Source organism: Hypanus sabinus, chromosome 6, assembly GCF_030144855.1.
Source record: "Hypanus sabinus isolate sHypSab1 chromosome 6, sHypSab1.hap1, whole genome shotgun sequence".
In the NCBI taxonomy this organism is placed as follows: domain Eukaryota; kingdom Metazoa; phylum Chordata; class Chondrichthyes; order Myliobatiformes; family Dasyatidae; genus Hypanus; species Hypanus sabinus.
In genome coordinates this window covers 43925780-43947867 of record NC_082711.1, presented here as the reverse complement: position 1 = coordinate 43947867, position 22088 = coordinate 43925780, and the positions used below count along the sequence as shown (strand labels likewise).

The 22088-nt window shown below is 38.6% G+C and overlaps 1 protein-coding gene across 12 annotated transcripts in view; it reads right to left on the bottom strand.

Annotated features, from left to right (window-relative positions):
- Window positions 1-22088, bottom strand: part of mpp7a (MAGUK p55 scaffold protein 7a) — a 459090-nt gene that overhangs the window by 178381 nt on the left and 258621 nt on the right. For 11 of the 12 annotated variants that reach the window (XM_059972009.1, XM_059972017.1, XM_059972012.1 and 8 more), the window contains one exon: window positions 9318-9395. The exons of the other annotated variant lie outside the window; for it this stretch is intronic. In XM_059972009.1, coding sequence (XP_059827992.1) covers window positions 9318-9395 — 78 coding nt within the window. The remainder of the gene's footprint in view (window positions 1-9317; window positions 9396-22088) is intronic. 12 annotated transcript variants of the gene reach the window in all.

Sequence of the window (22088 nt, the reverse complement as noted above, 5' to 3'; positions counted from 1 at the left end):
TGCCAATTGTTTGGTGATATGAGAGTTACTTACTTAACAAACTGACTTTTTTAATTTCAGAAAATGCATGAAATTAATTTTAAAAACTGTAAACACTTGGTCAAATGAAATTTACTTTAAAAAATTACAGATATAACCCTTATATCCCAAATTGTTTTAAAACTCTGTTGTGGTCAAGTTCAAAGCTGTACAACTGGGCATGCAGCAACATTAGTGATGAGGCCACACTCAGGTTGGAGGAACAACACCTTATATTCCGTCTGAGTAGCCTCCAACCTGATGGCATGAACATTGACTTCTCTAACTTCTGGCAATGCCCCCGCCCTTCACCATTCCCCATCCCACTTTCCCTCTCTCACCTTATCGATTTGCCTGGCCATTGTCTCAATAGACAATAGACAGTAGGTGCAGGAGTAGGCCATTCGGCCCTCCTAGCCAACACCGCCATTCACTGTGATCATGGTTGATCACACACAATCAGTACCCCGTTCCTACCTTCTCCACACATCCCTTGACCCTGCTATCTATAACAGCTCTATCTAACTCTCTCATGAATGCATCCAGAGACTTGGCCTCCACTGCCTTCTGGGGCAGAACATTCCACATATTCGCCACTCTCTGGGTGAGAAAGTTTTTCCGCATCTCTGTTCTAAATGGCCTACCCCTTATTCTTAAACTGTGGCCTCTAGTTCTGGACTCACCCATCAGCAGGAACATGCTTCCTGCCTCCAGTGTGTCCAATCCCTTAATAATCTTATATGTTTCAATCAGATCCCCTCTCATCCTTCTAAATTCCCTCCGGTCTCCCTCCGGTACTCTCCCCTTTTCTTTCTTCCATGGCCTTCTGAACTCTCTTATTAGATTTTCCCCTTCTCCAGCCCTGTATCTCTTTCACCAATCAACTTCCCAGCTCTTTACTTCACTCTTTCCCCTCCCAGTTTCACCCCATCACTTTGTGTTTCTCCCTCCCCTCCCCCCACCTTTTAATCCTACCCTTCATCTTTTTTTTCTCCGGTCCTGCTGAAAGGTCAAAGCCCAAAATGTCAACTTGTCCTCTTTTCCATAGATGCTGCCTGGCCTGCTGAGTTCCTCCATTTTGTGTGTGTTGCTTGGATTTCCAGCATCTGCAGATTTTCTCTTGTTTGTGATGCAGCAAAATTTGATATATTTTTAAATCAAGTGTGGAAACATTGCTCCTTTAATATAAAGTATGACATTTAAAACCAGTTTTGCTCAAAATCATGCCATCAGTTTAATTCCAAATAGCTGATCTGAAATAAAAACCCATGTGATCTGTTCAATTGTGCATACAAGTAGTTGAAGTTCAAATGTAACTATTTTAGTTTGTAATATTGCAGGATACACATTAATCAATAAAGAGAGAAAATTTAATTAGATTTCTTGCCACACTTTTAAAGCAGGCAGTCTTTCAAACTGCTGAAAAAGCTGTTTCAGTTTGAAATAGTCATTCACACAAATGACAAAGTTGCTGACTTGCAGTTTAAGTAAAAACGCCTAATATAAAATAGCTGTTGCAAAGATTGAAACACTCTTTGCTTTAACTTCAGAAAGAATCCAAAAGGAAAACTGAAGTACCTGTCAGATAATGAAATATGAAATGTATCATAGACAATGAATATAGTACAGAGAATTGTCAAGTGAGTATTTCCAGTAGGAAAAATGTTCAGAGGTGATGAGCAAATTGGAACAGTACAATTTTCAAGGGAGCAGGACAAGCAGAGAATGATTATTTAAACTTTCATCACAACTCTGTGTGAATAAATCTACGGCGCTTGACCTGGTAAAATTTTAAAAGTGAATACTTTGACTTTGGATGCCTAGTGTTTATACTTCATTAGTAGTTAAGTCAAGTCACTTTTTATTGTCATTTCAACCATAACTGCTGGTACATACACAATAAAAAGCAAGAGAACGTTTTTCAGGACCATGGTGCTACATGAAACAGTACAAAAACTACATTGAACTACGTAAAAACAACACAGGAAAAAAAACTGCACTAGACTACAGACCTACCCAGGACTGCATAAAGTGCACAAAACAGTGCAGGCATTACAATAAATAATGAGCAAGACAATAGGCTTTAATGTCACTAAGGGTACAGAGTGCAAAGGCAAGGCAGTTAAATCAAATCTTCATAAAATATTGTGTTAATTCTAAGGTTGCTTTCCATTTGTGTTAGTGTGTGCAAATGATAAAAGGCACACTATGTGGAGGGCTGAGAAAAAGCAGTGCTTTCACTTTCAAGTTGACTTAACTGTTTGTTATTCAACCAAACACAAGAACATAGCCAAACGAATCAATGTTTCTCCAGGGCCAAAGTGCAAAAACACAGCACCAATAGTCATGAACAGCACACAGAACATATAGCACATATAGCTATGATAGCCAAAAAAAAAACGGTTATAACAGAAAACATTATATATATAATATAGTCGAAGTCCCTAAGAGTTGTGTCCTGGAGACTTATGGTGTATGGATGTTGTCTTGGAAACATTTTTCTGTTATGAATAAGCCCACAACAGTTGTCACATCGTACAAGTGCCCCCAGAGACGAACACAATCCTGTTTGTTTTCCACTGAATGAACATAGGGCAGCACCAGTGGGAGGGGTCAGCCACCAACTCAGTGGAGAATCGAGTGGCACACAGCCAACTGCGACGCCTCCTTCCTGATGCCTGCAACTGGCAACCCCAAAAGTCAGGGAAGTATCCCGTCAGCTGTTTGAGTTGAAATGCTATGCCTGAGGTATAGAGGTGGTGAAAGTTTCAAGAACAACTTTTGAAAATGAGTTGCCTAAATACTCACAAAGGAAAAATTGTGTTAAGAGAAGTCAGAGAACATTTTTGAATGAATTGGGACCAACAGAATAGGTTGAAAGTCTCAATGTATTTTATGAATCTTCTGTGTCAGGTGCCACTCATCCATGAAAGAGCCAGAAGCACTCAGATGAAATGTCCAGAATGAATGCAGGAAATCAAAGGGAACCTTGAAGAGCAAGAAATCCATAAATGGACGAAGTAGTACAGGATTAAAAAGCAAAATAAGGAAGTAAATTAGTCTGAGAGAAGAACAAGAAACAATATAAATAAAAAACTGCCAGGAACAAAGTATTAAGATCGGGAAAAAAGTCAAATTATAAATATTCCACCAATGCTGTACAATTGCACAATTAAAGCAGAGAAGTGGAATAATAACTTCCCACCTCAACACATTTACATCTGTGTAAGTAGAAGACTTTTAAAAGGCTGAATGAAACACAGACAAAAAATGAAAGTGAGCCTAAAGGAAAAATGCAATATCGTAATACAAGATTCACAGCTGTACCATATTAACATCTCCAGCAAGTTTCCATCAACTGTCAACACCAAAGATTGACTAAAGGGCTGTCTATCTTCTGAAAGTATTATTACTGTGTACACTACTGAACATGTGCAATACCATCCATTTACACTGCGCTGCGGAGGAGAAACAATATGCTACCAAGTAAAAGTAGCCATACAGAACAGAGCATGGTAAATTTCAAAATGTTGTTTGCAAGTTATTGTTTCTTTATTATACAGGCAAAATACATAGAAGATCCATGTGTTGTGAATTATGCAATGAGTGGCTTAGTCATCTCTTATCCATATCAGTACTTTTACCAATTATAAATCATTTTTTACTACTCTAGACTGATGTGGAGAGGAACAAGAAAGAGTAGGGGAGAACACTTAACAAAACAGAGCGAGGTCAACAAAGGTGTTGGAATGATGAATGAGAGGAAATAGGGAGAAGTGGGAGGAAAGAGGTAAGTGAGGTAGTGTTTATGAGTTTAATGGCCATTCAGAAATTAGACGGCAGAGAGGAAGAATCTGTTCCTGCATTGTTGAGAGTGTTCTTTCAAGCTTCTGTACCTCCTTCCTATTGGCAGCAATGAGAACAAGCCATGGCCTGGATGATGGGGGTCCTTAATGATGGACACTGCCTATTTGAAGCATCACTCCTTGGAGATGTCCTGGATACTACAGAGGCTAGTGCTCATGATGGAGTTAAGTTTACAATCTTCTGCAACTTGCTTTGATCCTGATCAGTTACCACCTCCTTCCCCCACCCACCATACCAAACAGTGATGCAGCCATTTAGAATGCTGTCTATGGTACGTCTGTGGAAATTTGTGTGTTTTTGGAGACATACCAAATCTTAAAACTCCTAGTGAAATATAGCCACTATTGTGCCTTCTGCATAGCTGCATCACAATATTGGGCCCAGGTTAGATCCTCAGAAATTTTGACACCCAGTAACTTGAAATTGCTCATTCTCTCCTCTTCTGATCCCTCTACAAGGTCTGGTGTGTGTTCCCTTGTCTTATCCCTTCTGAAGTCCACCATCAGTTCTATGCTCTTACTGACACTGAATGCAAGGTTGTTGCTACAACACCACTCAACTAGCTGAAATATCTCACTCCTGTATACCCTCTCGTCTCCATCTGAGATTCTACCAACAATCGTTGTATCGTCAGCCAATTTACAGATGGCATCTCAGCTGTGCTTAGCCACAGTGTAGAGAGAGAGAGACAGAGAGACAGAGAGAGAGAGAGAGAGAGAGAGAGAGAGAGAGAGAGTAGAAAGCAAATTAGAGACTTAAAGATGCAAAGATTGTGTTCACTATCTTGATTGAATTAATTGAAGGACGTAACAAGGAGGCTTCATGGGGAAATGCATTTAAAGGAACCCATCTGGATTTGATGGAGAACTAAGTTGTACATGCCAGGTCAATCAAAGACATCATGCCCATTTCTGTCCAGAATCGAAACAGGGTGATCATGAAGTGATCAGGAGCAAGTTTTAACTAGCTACAGCTCGAATACTGATTACAGTTACAGTCAACAGATTATGGGAAAGATGTGATTGGGCTGGTAAAGTGAAGAGGAAATACATAATGACGTTGCCATGACTGGGAAATTATAGCAAGATTGGGTAAGTAGGGATTTTGTTTTTAAATCAGAACAGAGATAGCCAAGGGGAGACTTCAAGGCTTCTCATAATTTTGTACAATTGAACTAGTATGCAGGAGAAATACATTTCCTTTCCACTAAAGTGTCAATATTGGAATTAATGTATTTAAATTAATTGGTTGAAGGATGAGAAGGGAAATGAGGAAAAATTACATTTGACCCATGGGGTAGTCGGGATCTGTAGTTCATTACCTGCAAAGGATGGCAAACACAGAAATGCCATTTAGTTTAAAGGGTACTTTGATGTATCCTTAGAAGGTGAATGTATCCAAAGAAAGTCTGCTAACTTTCTTTCATTCATTTCTAAGAGGAAAGAAAGTGTGTGGAAATGGGAACATAGAGTGTATGGAGGAACACAAGGACAATGAGGATAGCTTGTGACTGCATTCCAGTGAAATTTCAAAACAAGTACTACCCCCTAAATTCCAGGCATAGACTGTATCCTCCTTGATGGCATGCACTGGGTGCATCAGTTGCCTTCAAGGATACTGCAATATCTTGCAATTACTGTAACTTAAGCATTCAAAACTGGAGAAAAAAATAAATCTTTTTTTTTGAAAATCAATGCAAAAATCTTCACATTTCAACCAATAATATGCAATAGCAGATTTAATTTTGTGATTAAAATACTTAAACAAAAATCTAATTGCTTCAATGGCACAGCAAGCTGGGCTTATTTTCCTTAATTGTCCATTTTTAATAGAAAGCTCTTTTAGTAGATGGGACAATAAAAAGTAAATTTGGTGCAAATAGCTCCGTGTACAAAACCAGAAATGAACAAATTCTCATTCCTGAAGAAGATGGCAGAGTCGTCATGAAAACATCGGTGCAAGTCAATATCTGTACCCAGCTGGAAGCTCAGGAAGAGTTTATTCATCAAAAGATTATCATTTCATTCTTTGCATTGGTCACAAAACAGTGTCCACTATCAGGGGGATCTGGCCATTTGTGATTCACTCACAGGGACAATTCATTCAGCAATATGTACTATGAGCAGATGATTAAATGAAGGGCCAAAATGTCTTTGCGCTTTCGTATGATGTTCCAACAAGTAACATTGAATGATTGATTTTTTAAAAACTCCTTCCAGGCCACATAACTCTAATCTTACATGATCCTGAATGGGATTCATGACCTTGCTCAACTCTCAGGCAACAAAGAATGGAGGGGAAATATTAAAAGATAAGCATCATTATTTTATCAAATTGCCAGGAGGTAACTCCATAGCTGGAATACCTAGTTTGCCGGTACTGTTAACATCACACTGTGGTATTTTCCTCCCTTAAGAGCAACAATCAACACTATAATTATGCTATTTACCAATGTCTACAGAATACTAATATTTTGCCCTAAGGACTCTTAGAACACTTAGTCATACAACATAAACTAGACACTCCAGGAAGCAGAATAATGAGTTTTAGTTCAATGTCAACAGTGCTGATCAGCAAGTTACAATAAAAATAAAGTAGTCTGCAAATTTCAAAGCGGACATGAAACAAATTGATATTTTTTTTAAAAAAACAAAACGGAAGTGAACAATAGCAGAAAATGATCAAGTACTATAAGTTCAGAGAGTTGATTATAGGAACTGGAATAACATTGAATAGCAACTGGTACTTTTCTTCAATTTCAAACAGCAATATTTCTACTCCCACAAACTGCAGGAGAGGATACACAACACTCATTGATTGAAGTGAGGGAAAAGAATCTTTCTTGCAAAGAAAGCATTTGGTATCCATCTTTTCTCTTACCTGTGAGAATGAGATTGACATACTGAGCAAAGGAGAGACACCTAGGACACCAAAGGAGGAAAACATTTTAATTTAATGTTGCAGAGAAGGTGGTGGGGAAACGGAGGGTAATGGACAGGACTAAGAAAATTACTCCAATAGAGTCTTGCCAAGGAAGCTCACAGGATATGATACTGATGGTAGAGAGAGGGAGTGGGGGAAACAGTGGAGAAGAGGAGGATCAGGGGTAGAGGGGAGAGGGACACACATGGGGAGAGACATGGAGACGAGGAGACAAGGGGGAGGAGATGTGGGGGGCATGGGGGGAGACACAGGGGGACACGTGAGGGTGCCAAACATGGGGGACAACTAATCGTGGAAAAGCTGATGGAATGTCAGGTTTACCCTTTGATGCACCATCAATAACTCTTGGAGATGTGAGGCGAGATATAGGCTTTTATTGGCTGGAAGAAAGAACAAGCAGCTATTGACCACCACACTGCAACCTGGAGACTGAGGCCGGGGCGGTGTCTCCAATCGCCTTTATACCGGGGTCCGTGGGAGGAGCCATAGGAGCAGTCAGCAGGGGGTGTGTCCAGACAGGTATATGTAGTTCACCACACCCATTGAAAAGGAAATGCCTAAAAATTTTATAGAAGAGGACACTTCCCTTGATGGCAGAGATGATCCAAAGGGAAGCCAGAAAAGACCCCAAACTGTCTCTAGTCTGCATGGCAACACAAAATGGCTGGAATGGCAGAAGCTCCAGCTTCTCCAATTTTACCAGCACCAGGATAACCTTGAACTTGTTGGACATTGCCTTATATGGTGATTGAGAGTTGTGGTACCACCCAAGCTGAGAGCTTAAGTGTTGAAGGTGCAACATGCTGGTCATCTTGGTGTGGTCAAAATGAAAGTATGGCTCGAAGCTTTGTCTTGTGGTCTGAGATAGATCAGCAGATCAAGCAGTTTGCCATGCACTGCTTGGGATGCCAACACACCTAGAAAAAAGGTGTCCAGAGTTGTCAGATCCACTTTGTGCAGTCCCAGAGTCAACTCCTACAACTACCAGAACCTGGAATAGTTTCAGAGTGACAAATCTCACCTGCCAAGCAGAGTTTTTCCCTGCCCCCTTGTCAGAAAAGATGTTATCCCACAAAAGCAAGAAATCCTCCACAGTGATTAAATCTTCAGACTGAATGGGATAATTTAAAATTTACTATGCTGTATATGTCTATATAGTAGTTGCATTATATAGTACACTGCGTATATAGAAATTAACTTATTTGTTTAAGTTGAGCTGCTTTCTATATTGATTTGGAGTTTATAGCTTATCAGGGAGGTGTATTGTGTATTTAATACTTCAGTAATATTTGAAAAATATATCATTGATTAAATATTCTTTGTTGATTACATAATGCATTGCAGGTTATATGTAAAAGTAAGTGAATGGCATACATCATCATGTCACCACATCATGTACACACCTCGCTGAAAGTAAAAGTAGTAGATATGCATCTCCTGGCTCTGTTTTCCTTTCAATTACTTTATGTTTTTGACTTATAAAACATAACAAATATTGTACATGGATTTAAGGAGAGGGACAATGGAACTTCTCCCTGGAAAGTAGTCTGGAGCCAAGGCCAAATGCCTTCTTTCTGAATTATAATTAAGTCAAAAAAGGTAACTGTGTGGCTTTTTCTTGCTTCAGTTAATACATATCTTTTTGATTAATTCTTGCTTATACTGGGAAAGCACTTTGAATCCGTCTTCAACATCTAGGATATGTGAATCACAGTATTAAGTAATATCTTTGGTAATATAAGTAGTGAATCAAAGTTAACAATATTAATAATTCACAAGAGCATGGTCAATTTACTAAAGAAAACACCAATAAATCAGCCAAATATTCCAAGTGAAGCTTATACAAGTTTTAATGGGTGGTTAGCATGACGCTGTTACAGCTCGGGGAAGAGATCAATTCTGATGTCATCTGTAAGGAGTCTCCATGTCCTCCCCATGGAATGTGGGGATTTCCTCCAGGTGCTCCAGCTTTCTGCCACATTTCAAAGATGTACTCTTTGGCAGGTCAATTGGTCATTGTAAATTGTTCCATGATTAGGTTTGGGTTAAATTAGAGGTTGTAGAGTGGCACCACTCAAAAGGCCAGAAGGGCCTATTCTGCACTGTAACTCTAAATAATAAATTAATAAAATACTGCAAGCATTCATCGTGCCTGGCTCCTTTAACTATGTTTGTATTTCACTCAATTTAGTACATTTTAATAGGTCTCTATTTTGGTCTGTTTTTCATGTCCTGCACAGTACTTTCACAGTTCTCCCTGTTCCTCCCATAAGATTTTAAATGTGCTTTTTAAATTAAACAATACTCGTACTTAACATGCATCAGGCTTTTGATTTCCCTAGTCTTACAACTGACATATAATAAAACAGGAGAATAAAATGTACAGTTCCATCGTAAAAGAAAGTGACTGATCTAAGTTTTAATTCCATAAGGACGCTGTAGATGTGTTTATACCCAATGATCTCACCATGAAGATGAAGGACACTTACATCATCTGCCAAAGTGGCTGCGTTGTGAAGAACGGGTGTTGGGCCCTGCCTTTCATAATGCTGAAGTTTTTCATGGATCTGGAAAGTAATCACAGAAAGTTTAATATATCAAGCACATAGGAAGCAAAGCAATATGATCTTACTGAACCAACATCATAGTAGTTTCTGGAAGAAAAGAAAAAATATTCATGGTAACCCAAAGAAGCTGGACACATAATAGCAATTCATCATAAATTTTGCCAGTGGAAATAAAAGTTTAGCATACATATACAAATCACCTGGAAAAAATGTGGAGAATGCAGTGTAATCACAAATGAATTTTACAAGTTACAATACATCCATCCAAAATGATTTGAGAGCCATTTGAAATAGCTTCAAATATTGAGGACATATTTTGCACCGCTGAATAATAGGAAAATCCCATCTAGATTTGGTCATGTCCTGGACTCATTTGAAAGTTGCTGGTTTAGCTGCAACACTTTTGTCGATTTTGATTATATATGTAACTGCTGAAAATAAAGTCTGAAAGTTACAACTGAACTAGCATCTTAACAAAAATGCATGGAATTAACAGAATTTAAATTTTTATTCCTAATTTTTTGGCAACAAGCTAACAGTCCATTACAGTAAATGACATCTGTAGTAGTATTTTGAATACATCTGGTTCATTGCTTTGGAATTTACTGCTTAATTGGAACCCAAAGATTTTTGTCTTGCTTCTGCAGACTTTAATAAAAAAAGGTGGTACAGTAATAGTGTAAATAATAGCCATGCAAGCAAAATTTTACATTGCACTCTTTCATTTACAATATTGCATATTGCAGATAAAAGACAAGACTATTTTATGCATTCTGATTTAAATCTTGATGCTCTATGTATTATTAGCACAAGTTAAATCATGTCTGGGAATTAATTAATAGCAGCTGATCCTAGCAAGCCCACATCTCCAGAATCTCTACTGCATCCCCTGTCTGCCCCCTCCTGCCCCCAAAATAACATTTCTGAGCATTGGCTCATGCTTTACCCCAAGAGGCATTCCAACTGCAGCTGCATTTCTGTTATGGTCTCTCCTCTTTTCAGCTACTGGACTGCACAGTTCCTTACAAACTGTTGATCCATGTCAAAATAAATCAGGGAGTCCCTGGAAATCATCGGGGATTTTGTTGATGCATGCAGCTGATAGAAAAAAAATAGTATTCTACCAATTTTCAATGGAATCTTGAGTTTTTTAAGAAAGAGTTTTTTAATTAAATTTTTTAATTCAATTAAAATGATCAAAATATTGAAAAGAATGGCCAATCCTGGTAAATTAATCATTGAAAGTACCAAGGGACCAGAGTTAAAATTCTCAAATTAGTAAAATTACAAGGTAAGTGAAGAAATACTGTAAATTTCAAGCCAAACAGTACGAGCCTCATGGAAAATGTTGATTGGTAGCAACTGCAGGTATTTGATTTCTAAGTGAAGAGAAGCTGATAAACAATTTAATTATTTTCTAAAGATATTGCAAAATATCTTTAATGACTGACATTGGTTTAGGTTTCAGTTTTACTTTTGGATGCCCTTTGGATTGCTTTTTTGGTTAGTAAAAAGCAAGTGGGGCAAACACAAGAGTGTATCATTGCAATATTTGAATGTATTCAGCTCACAGGGTTGAGCAAGCAAGGACTGAAATCGGGATTAGAATCAGGTTTAATATCACTGGCATAGGTCATGAAATATGTTGTTTTGCGGCAGCAGTACTTTGCAATGCAAAGAACTACAAGTTGCAATATGAAAAAACATACACATACATATATTCATAAGAAGTTGATGCCACAGAGGACTCACTTTCAAAAACACTTTATACCACGCTTTTGATATTTATACCTTATTTATTTATTTTTAGTATCAGCACAGTTTGTTGTTTCTTGCCACAACACCTACCTCCTACCCAATGTCACCAAGTCCAAGCAGCTGATTATCGACTTCAGGAGGAGGAAAGCAGAGGCCCACAAAACAGTCCTCATAGGGGGAATCAGAGGTGGAGGGGATCAGTAACTTCAAATTCCTGGTGTTATCATTTCAGAGGACCTCTCCAAGGCACAGCATGAAAATGCAATTATGGAGAAAGCACAGAAGTGCCTCTACTTCCTTAGGAATTTCTGAAGATTCGGCATGACATTTAAAACTTTGACAACTTCTAAATGTGTTGTGGGGATTCCATTGACTGACTGTATATGGAAGCACCAATGCCCTTGAATAGAAAATCCTCCAAAAGTAGTGGATACTACCCAGTCTATCATGGGTAAAACCCTCCCCACAACTGAGAACATCTACACTGAGTGTTGTTGCAGGAAGCATCATCCATGATCAGGGATCCCATCACCCAGGACACACTCTACTCACTGCTGCTATCAGAAAGATGGTACAGGAGCCTCAGAACTCACATTACCAGAACAGTTATTACCCCTCAACTATCAGGCTCTTGAACAAGAGGAGATAACTTCACTTGCCCCATCACTGAACTGTTCCTGCAACCCGAGAACTCACTTTCAAGGACTCTTCATCTCATGTTTGATAATTGTTGCGAGTTATTTTTTAAAATTTATTTATTCATTCATTCATTTGTTTTATATTTACACAGTTATCTTTTGCACACTGGTTGTCCGCCCTGTTGGGTGCTACACCTGCCATCTACCTCCTCCCTCACTTCCGTTCAGGGCCCTATAACAATCCTTCCAGTTGAGGCAACACTTCACTTGGGAATCTGCTGGGGGCAGCTATTGTGTACAGTGCTTAAGATATGGCCTCCTCAACATTGGCAAGACCCATCGTAAATTGAGGGACCACTTTGTTGAGCACCTCACAAGCAGAACATTCCAGTGGCCAAATATTTTAATTACAATTCCCTTCTCTTTCTGACATGTCAGTTCATGGCCTCCTCTCCTGCCAAGGTGAGGCTATCCTCAGGGTGGAGAAGCAATACCTTGTGCTCTGTCTGGGTAGCCTCCAACCTGATGGCATAAATATTGATTTCTCCTTTCAGTAAACTAAGTTTTCCCCCCTTTTTCTATTCAACACTCACACTTTAGCTCTTCTCAGTACTGAAGAAGGGCCTCAGCCTGAAATGTCGACTGTTTATTCATTTCTATGGATGCTGCCTGGTCTGCTGAGTTACATAGAAACATAGAAAACCTGCAGAACAATATAGGCCCTTCAGCCCAAAAAGCTGTGCCAAGCATGTCTCTACCTTAGAACTACCTAGGGTGACTCAAAGTCCTCTATTTTTCTAAGCTGCATGTAGCCATCTAGGAGTCTCTTAAAAGACCCTGTCGTTTCCGTCTCCACCGCCACCGCCAGCAGCCCATTCCGAATACTCACTACTCTCTGAGTAAAAAAACTTACCCAACATCTCCTCTGCACTTACTTCCAAGCACCTTAAAACTTTTCCCTCTTGTGCTAGCCATTTCAGCCCTGGAGAAAAGCCTCTGACTATCCACACAATCAATGCCTCTCCTCATTTTGTACACCTCTATCAGGTCACCTCTCATCCTCCCTCGCCCCAAGGAGAAAAGACCGAGTTCACTCAACCTTTTCTCATAAGGCATGCTCCCCAATCCAGGCAACATCCTTGTAAATCTCCTCTGCACCCAGGCTTCCACATCCTTCCTGTAGTGAGGCAACCAGAAATGAGCACAGTACTCCAAGTGAGGTCTGACCAGGGTCTAGTATAGCTGCAACATTACCTTTTGGCTCTTAAACTCAATCCCATGATTGATAAAGGCCAATGCACCATATGCCTTCTTAACCACAGAGTCAACCTGTATAGCAGCTTTGAGCATCCTATGGACTCAGACCCCAAGATCCCTCTGATCCTCCACACTGCCAAGAGTCTTACCATTAATACTATATTTTGCCATTATATTTGACCTACCAAAATTAATCACACATATCTGGGTTGAACTCCATCGGCCATTTCTCAGCCCAGTTTTGCATCCTGTCAATGTCCCGTTGTAACCTCTAACAGCCCTCTACACTATCCACAACACCTCCAACCTTTGCATCATCAGCAAATTTAATAACCCATCCTTACACTTCCTCATCCACGTCATTTATAAAAATCACAAAGAGTAGGGGTCCCAGAACAGATCCTTGAGGCACACCACCGGTCACCGACCTCCATGCAGTATATGACCCGTCTACAACCACTCTTTGCCTTCTGTGAGCAAGCCAGTTCTGGATCAACAAAGCAATGTCCCCTTGGATCCCATGCCTCTTTACTTTCTCAAAAAGCCTTGCATGGGGCACCTTATCAAATGCCTTGCTAAAATCCATATACACTACATCTACCGGTTTACCTTCATTAATGTGTTTAGTCATATCATCAAAAAATTCAATCAGGCTCGTAAGGCACGACCTGCCTTTGACAAAGCCATGCTGACTATTCCTAATCATATTATGCCTCACCAAATGTTCATAAATCCTGCCTCTCAGGATCTTCTCCACCAACTTACCAACCACTGAAGAAAGACTCACTGGTCTATAATTTCCTGGGCTATCTCTACTCCCTTTCTTGAATAAAGGAACAACATCCGCAACCTTCCAATCCTCCGGAACCTCTCCTGTCCTCATTGATGATGCAAAGATCATTGCCAGAGGCTCAGCAATCTCCTCCCTTGCTTCCCACAGTAGTCTGGGTAACATTCCATCCGGTCCCGGTGACTCATCCAAATTGATGTTTTTCAAAAGCTCCAGCACATCCTTTTTCTTAATATCTACATGCTCAAGGTTTTCAGTCTGCTGCAAGTCATCCCTACAACAGTTCCTCCAACTTTTGTGTGCGTTGCCTAAAATGTTGTTGTAACTCAATTGAAGGTACTAATGTACATTAACACAAAAGTAGAGATAATCAAGGAAGAAGCAGAAAAAAATTGGAGAGATAAAAATCAAAACTGGACTACTAGAAAGGCTAGGAGGAAATCGCCTCACCTGGATACAAGATGCTTCCATGAAAGTGAACAGACAGTGTAAAAATTTTATTAATACAGGTCAGAATGCAGGTGTAGCAATTATTCTTTTTGGTAGAGAGTAAACCCAGAGGTTATACTGCCTAGAGTTTAACATTGACTTTAAAAAAAGAGAAAATCTGTCAGCAAATCGGATGTGTATGTACTAACAAAGTCCAGAGACCTCTAATGGTAAATTGTGTATGACCAACTAAACTGAATTTTGAAGAGGATCAGAGAGTGTTAATGAGGAAAGTGGAGTTGATATTGTATCGGTGGCTTTTTAATATGTGCTAAAGTATCAGTTATTTGACCTTCCAACAAAAATTGAACTTTCTGGCAAAAAGAAAATAAAATAGGGTAGAAATTACCTAATGGATCATGAACAGTTATAGGTCACAGTCATGTTTTTGGACTTTATGGAGGATATCAGTAACATATCTCATGTTTCTATTCTAGGGCAGTATGTTAATGACCTTTACAACATAAAACTTCTATGTCTAACAACCACCGTGGAAGAATGGAATAGAGCAGGAGGACAAAATCAGATTTGTATAAATACAAGTAATAGCTTAATACATATCTGATAAAATTTATAACAAAAAAAGAGGTAATAATTTTAGATAAAAGAATGAGAATATACCAAACATACTAAATGCACTGTTTCAAATGAACTGGAAAGACAGCGATTAGTTACTGTTTCTGTGCAAAGTTGACAAGACAGGTTAAAGGAAGAAGCAAATCACAAAGATTATTTTTTTTTAAATCAGTTGCATGTAGAAGAAATGGAGTTTACTTTAAACATCAGTTCATTCTTGGATGGTGTACTGCATCCAATTTTGGACACCGCCCCTCAAGGAGAACATAAAAATTCTGTAGGAGGTACAAAAGTATTTACAAGATGAGTTCATGGGATAAGAAATACAGTTATACAAACAGAAGAGAAGCTGGCATTGTTCACATTGGAGTTAAGGAGCTGCAAAGATCACTTGATAAGAAATCTTTAAAAATCATGAATGAATCAGACGACGAAAGAAAACTGTTTCTAAAGGACCAGAAGTTCAAAGCACAATTGCTGAAAGAACCAGAAATGACACAAGGACAGATTGTTTCATACAATAAGTGGCTTGGAGTACACTGCCAGGTGATGGTAGTGTACTTACATTCAAGGCAGCCTACACATGTAAAATATTTGAGGGTGAAAACATTTCAAAGATTAGGGAAATGCTCAAGGAGCAGAGCTAAGTCAATTGTGCCTCAACTGAACACTGTAAACATGACACCCCAAAAATGCCACCATGGTTGCATTGATTCCATATTTCCACCATACTTATGTGAAAATAAAATGGTTCGTAGGTCACATGATGCAAATTGATTTGTGAGTGATGCAATATACAATCGCATATTACAATCACACTGTATATTGTATATTACAATTGCATACGGTATATCAAATGGAAAATGTAGTTCCTAATAAGTCATTCATCAAGTGGCACAAAGAAAACCAGGCATTAGTATAGATACTAATTCCCAAACTATTTACAATTTCAGAGAACATCAGATTACTGATGATACGGTGAGAGTTAAAGCAGCACTGTGGAAAATAAAAGTTGCTGGATAAACGCATCAACATTTTTGTCAGTTTAAAAAAGCATCTTGCCTTGCCAAGTAAGAAGAATTGGAAATCTACTCAATATTTTCAGTAAGAAAGCCAACACATAATTTTAAACTGGAAAATAATATCTACTGTTTTAAAAAATGTACTCAAATGTAATAATAATGTCAGCAATTTCCACAATTCACAAATGTTTGCCAAAAAGAAAAAAAGGTTTTGTATTTCATGTACAGGTTGTCTACCCCTATCCGAAATGCTTGGGGCCAGAAGTGTTTAGGATTTTTGAATATATAATGAGATAGTCTGGTATACCATCATTTCCAACTCTGAATTTATGTACTACCAGTAAGCAGTCTTTGTCTTACACATGTTCTTCACACATATGAACTAAATAGTACAAATTATTACATGCTATTAACATAATGAAAATAGAATGTGTGCAGAGTAACAAAAGCAGCAGAGTAGTATCAGGAAAATACCTGAATCAGCTGCTGAACAACAAACTATAGCAGGCTTTCAGTCTTCACCTATGATTCTGTGCTTTGATTAAAAGATTACAGTATACTCGATTTGTATTTTACTTTTTTTTTAGGTTTTATATAAAATATAAAAATAACTAGCATTGTAGATTTGTTCTGGTGTTGGATATTCATCAGTAATCTTACCAATGCTTCATGATCAGCAGGTGCTTTCTCTTTAGAGTTTTAAAAATCTTTAAACATTTAATGCTGTGCCTCACCTTAAAATGTTTGCAACCAGCCTGCTGAATATTCACAATTTTCTTCCAATTTCAGTTTGTGTTATAGGTCTTTCTTTCACTCCAATGCTGAACTCTTTCAATACACAATTCAGATCTTTAATTTTTTGCTCCTTGCAGCATTTTTCTATTTTTCCTAAACTTCTGCTTATTACATATGTGATGCCCCTTCTCGGAACGGTCTGTGATGTGCAGAGACCTGTACATCGCCAGGGAACCTTGCTAGTGCTTTGTGGAATTTTCTATTGGTGACATGCCAATGATCAAAATTTTAAAAAATAAATTGGATTTTGTAATTTTGCATAAGAGGTACTCAACCTGAATTGTGTTTATTGCTTTACAGGTGCTGCAAATGATTGTTTTCTGTAAAACAATCATAGCATTGTAACAAGTCTATACAATTGCACAAAGCACACAAATATTTCTTGAATTAAAGTAACTTCATTTATTTTTCATGTCCTCACAAAGGAATACACCAGAATCAATTACCAGAATCATTTTGCAGGGGAATGATCATGACATATCATGCAGAGAAAAGCAAACCTCAAAAACCATAGATTAAGTCCAGAAACAAAATTAACAGTTACAACATAATGCATTAAGTTATTGTACCATCAAATAATATTTCAAAATAGTTTTTAAAAGTTCAATGGAAATCATTGCTTCAAAACTTTAAAATAGGTCATCTAGTATTAGTTGCAGTTGATTTGTATAAAGTCAAATTGTAAAAAGAGTCTATTTATGGAATTAAGGAAGGTATCACTGGTCCACGAAACCCATTTTACATATAACCAAAACACTAAGTTCCAGCAACAAGGCAAACAACTGGGACTCATGGGACAGAAGCCAATCTGTGTGGTGATTGATAATATCTCCTCCTCGCTGACGATCAACACTGGCACTCCTTAGTGATGTGTGCTTAGCCCATTGATCTACTCTCTTTATACCCATGACTGTGTGGCTAAGTGTTGCTGAAATGACAACTATAAATTTTCTGATGATACAACCATTGTTGGAAGAATCTCAGATGCAGATGAGAGAGTGTACAGGAGTACCAGTAGTTGAGTAGTGTCACATCAACAACCTTGCAATCAATGTCAGTAAGACTAAAGAGCTGATTGTGGACTTCAGGAAAAGTAAGATGAGGGAACAGGAAACAATCCTCAAAGGGAATGAGAAGTGGAGAGTGTAAGCAATTTCAAGTTCCTCGGTGTCAATATCTTGGAGGGTCTAACCTGGTCCTAACATATCAATGCAGATAAAAGGAAGGCAAGACAGTGATTATGTTTCACTGGGGGTTTGAGACTTGGATTGTTACATAAAACACTCGCTATTTCTACAGATGTAGTGTGGAAAGCATTCTGACTGGCTGCATCACTGTCGAGCATAAAGGTAGTCAGCTCCGCCTTGGGTACTAGCCTCTGTGGTATCCAAAATATCTTCAAGAAGTGGCATTAATTTTTCAGGACCCCTATCAGTCAGGACATGCTCTTTTCTCATTGCTACCACTGGGAAGGAGGTGCACAAGCCTGAAGACACCCTTACAACAATTCAGGAACAGCTTCTACCCCTCTGCCATCTGAGTCCTAAATGGATATTGAGGGAAGCAAAACTCTGATGTCAAACCTCCGCTGCCTTGTGGCTATACCCACTCAAGGGGAAGACTTTGGGAGTAAACCCCCAAGAGAAAAATCTGGAGCTGGAGTCCCTAAGACATTCCTACATTGAGTCCAATGCTGCCTGGCAACTCTTGTGATGGTTCTGGTGCCAAACTGTTTCGGTCTCTGCCTTCATTTGGGTTCATCAGATGCATGGAGAGGGGGAGCTTGCTCTCCATATCATACTACTCAGACTTTCAAATCAAGACAGCTAAACGCAATATCCATGGTCAACTCTGACCGACAAAGGTCTCAGAATTGACTTACTTATTTATTTACTATATTATCATGTATTCCATTGTATTGCTGTTGTTAAGTTACTAAATTTCACGACATACGCCAGTGATATTAAACCTGATTCTGATAAACGGAAAAGCCTACGCTATTTATACAATATATAATTTGATACACGAAGTGAGTAACCAAATGAATACAAGCGTCTTTACAAATTGTCATTGTAATCCATATTACATTTTGAGGCTTCTGAAGAATGGAAACAAGATTTTAGTCGAAGTGTGGCATGGTGGCACAGTTGTTCCCTTAATTCCAAGAATTTAGGTTTGATTCCTGCCTGTTGTGGAATTTCTGTATTGTCGTAGCAGCCACAAGGGCTTCTGCTGAATAATGTTGCTTTCTCCCATATCCAATGACATGCATGCAGAATAATGAGCTACTTAATGTGGAGAGGTGGCAAAAGGTTTAAAAGAGAGTTGGTGAGTCTGTGAGAGGACTACAATGAAGGAAAGGGCATCAGACTGGTGAGATTGCTCCATTAAATTGGCTTCCTCCGGTGCTGTAATTATTAAGTTGCTAAACCAAGGCCTGGATGCATTTGATTAAAATTTATGGTAGTACATTAAAAAACCTGAAGAATCCACTGATTAAATTACATTAGTGTACTTATCTTTCAATGACATTTGTTAGGATTCTCCAGATCTACTAATGAAGAATTTTGTGAATTGCCAGATAATAATACGTTAATTCTTCAACTTGCATTACTTTCCATATAAAAATCAAAGACATCAAGATAACATGGACCAAGAAAGCATAATCTATCTGAACCTTTGTACTGACAAAAAGGCAGAATCATCCACTATCTCAACATAAAGAAATGTCAATCAAATCTACATGACTCAAACAACCAGATCATGAAATCAAGTTGCTTTATTACTTTTATACAGAGCTCTCATTCTAGCACTTCTATTTGAAACTACTAAAACATTTCTGATCCAATAAAAATTCTCTCCGGTTTCTCTCTGCATCACTGGCACTGAAGGCCAATGAAATAACTTTGTACAATCTTTTGCAACCCCCTTAATCATGAAATTGTTCCTTAAGGTATGGTGATATCCTAAAAGAAGGAGAATCTTACCTGCAGGCTGAGAATAAACAGGGAAGACGTGAAACAATTACAGAACTTTTGCTACTTGGGAAGCTGGGTGACATCAGATGGCAGGTGTGACATGGACATCAAAAGAAGAATAGGGATGGCAAAAGACACCTTTACAAGAATGAAGAGTATATTGACCAACACTAAACTAGGCATGACAACCCACCTCAGAGTACTGAAATGTTACATTTATCCAGTTACGTTATATGGCGCAGAATGTTGGACAATATCTAGTAATATGAGGATGCAAAGAATATCATGGATGAAAAAAGAATATCTAACAATGCTGTCATGAACAGAGGAAGCACAAAAAGAGAAATAATGTGTGAGATCATGAAAAGGCAAGGTAACTTCATAGGATATGTGATTAGGAAAGAGGAGTTAGAATGCACAGTAATTATGGGAAAGATTGAAGGGAAGAAAGCAAGAGGAAGGCAAAGACAAATTATGATGGAGACTGCACCAGAGAACTGGAAATGAATACTAACGAATTGATCCACTTGACCCGAAACAGGAGTGTGTGGGCCATGGCAGTCAAAGCTCAAATTGGGCATGGCACCTGATGATGAAAACAACAAGCATTAATAGTCTTCTTCTGCAATGATTCTCAGTAAATTAGTTAATTAGGCATGTCACCACATAATCCTCCAAGGAAAGATAAGTGGAACAATATTAGTGTCCTACCCCAGGCAGTGAGACCGCAGTTGTATGCAGTCTGCTGAGGTGTGCAGGCAAAATCATCGGAATCCCCAATACCAGACTTCTACAAAGCTACATTGCTTTGAATTCTGTTGAGTGAAGAAATCATCAGGCAGAGAAAAAGTTCAAAAATTATCTTGAAAAAAAACAGCAAGATTTCTATTGACTTCTGGGACCCATTGGCTCAAGACTATTCAAAATGAAGCAGCAGTATTCAGGATGGCCTTGATACCATGCACTTGATGTAACAAAGAAGCCTTCCTTAAGCAGAGAGATGCACCATTCCCCAAAAAGCCAAACTAAACAGATAACCCCCACACCAATTGTGGAAAACCTGCAGATGCTGGAAATCCAAGCAACAGGCACAAAATGCCGGAGGAACTCAGCAGGACAGGCAGCATCTATGGAAAAGAGTATGGTCAACGTTTCAGGCCGATAAATTTCATCAGTGTTGTGGAAAAACCTGCATGTCCTTGCTGGTCTGACCAGCAAGTTCAAAACACAAAAAATTGGAAGGTCAAAGTCAAAGTAAATTTATTACTGAAGTTCATATATGTCACCATATATGACCTTGAGATTTATTTTCATGCAGGCATTACAGGAAAAAAGTACAATAGAACTTATGTAAAAGCTATACTGAAAAAGACTAGCGAATAACCAACCTGCGAAAGACAAATTGTGCAAATAATAAAAAGTATCTAAATTTAATATTGAGAACACAAGTTGTAGAGACTTGAAAGTGAGTCAATAGGTTGTGGAATCAGTTCAGCGTGGACTACTTCTTGTAAATGTGCTCAGTGATGGGAAAGTCTTTGAGTGTGATGGACTGGGCTGCGTCCAGCACTTTTTGTAGACTTATCAATTCCTGGGTATTGGTGTTTCCATCCCAGACCATAATAAAACCAGTCAAGATACTCTCCACTGTCCATCTATTGGAGTTGCATATTGGAATGGAATCTAATTTTCTTCAGTCATTGGCTAGCACTCCACCAGATATTTTCTTATTTTGGTTTGTGCTCCCCAAATATATTCCCCCAATCTTCTTTGAAATAGTCTACTTTGTCTACTTTTTTCCTCATTCGGATAAACTAGTACCTAAGTGAATCTTTGCTATACTCCTTCTAAACACTTGAGCTTTTTGATTAAGGAAAGCAAAACCATGCACTTTGCTCCTAGCAGTCTCATCAGCTTTACATAACTGCACTACGATAACTTTACAAGAAAGACTACAATATCACTTACCCTCCTAACTGCTCACTACACTTGCATGTTGCCTTTCAGTGACTTTTGTATAATAACTATAGTTCCCTGAACATGTTAGCGAACCTCATAGCACTTAGAGTCATAAAACACTACATCACAGATGCAGGCCCTTCAGCCCATCTGATCTGTGTCAAAGCATTAATCAGCCTACCCCATCAACCTGCACTTAGACCATAGCCCTCCATACTCCTCCCATCCAAACACCTATCCAAATTTCTCTTAAATGTTGAAATCGACCCCGCATCCACCACTTGGTACCTCATTCCACACACTCACCACAGAGTGAAAAATAAGTTAGAATAAGTTAGGACTTTATTCTCTAATTTAAGAGGGGAAATTTCATCGAGGTATACAAAATTATGAGTATAGACAATGTAAATGCAAACAAGTCAATGAGGTTT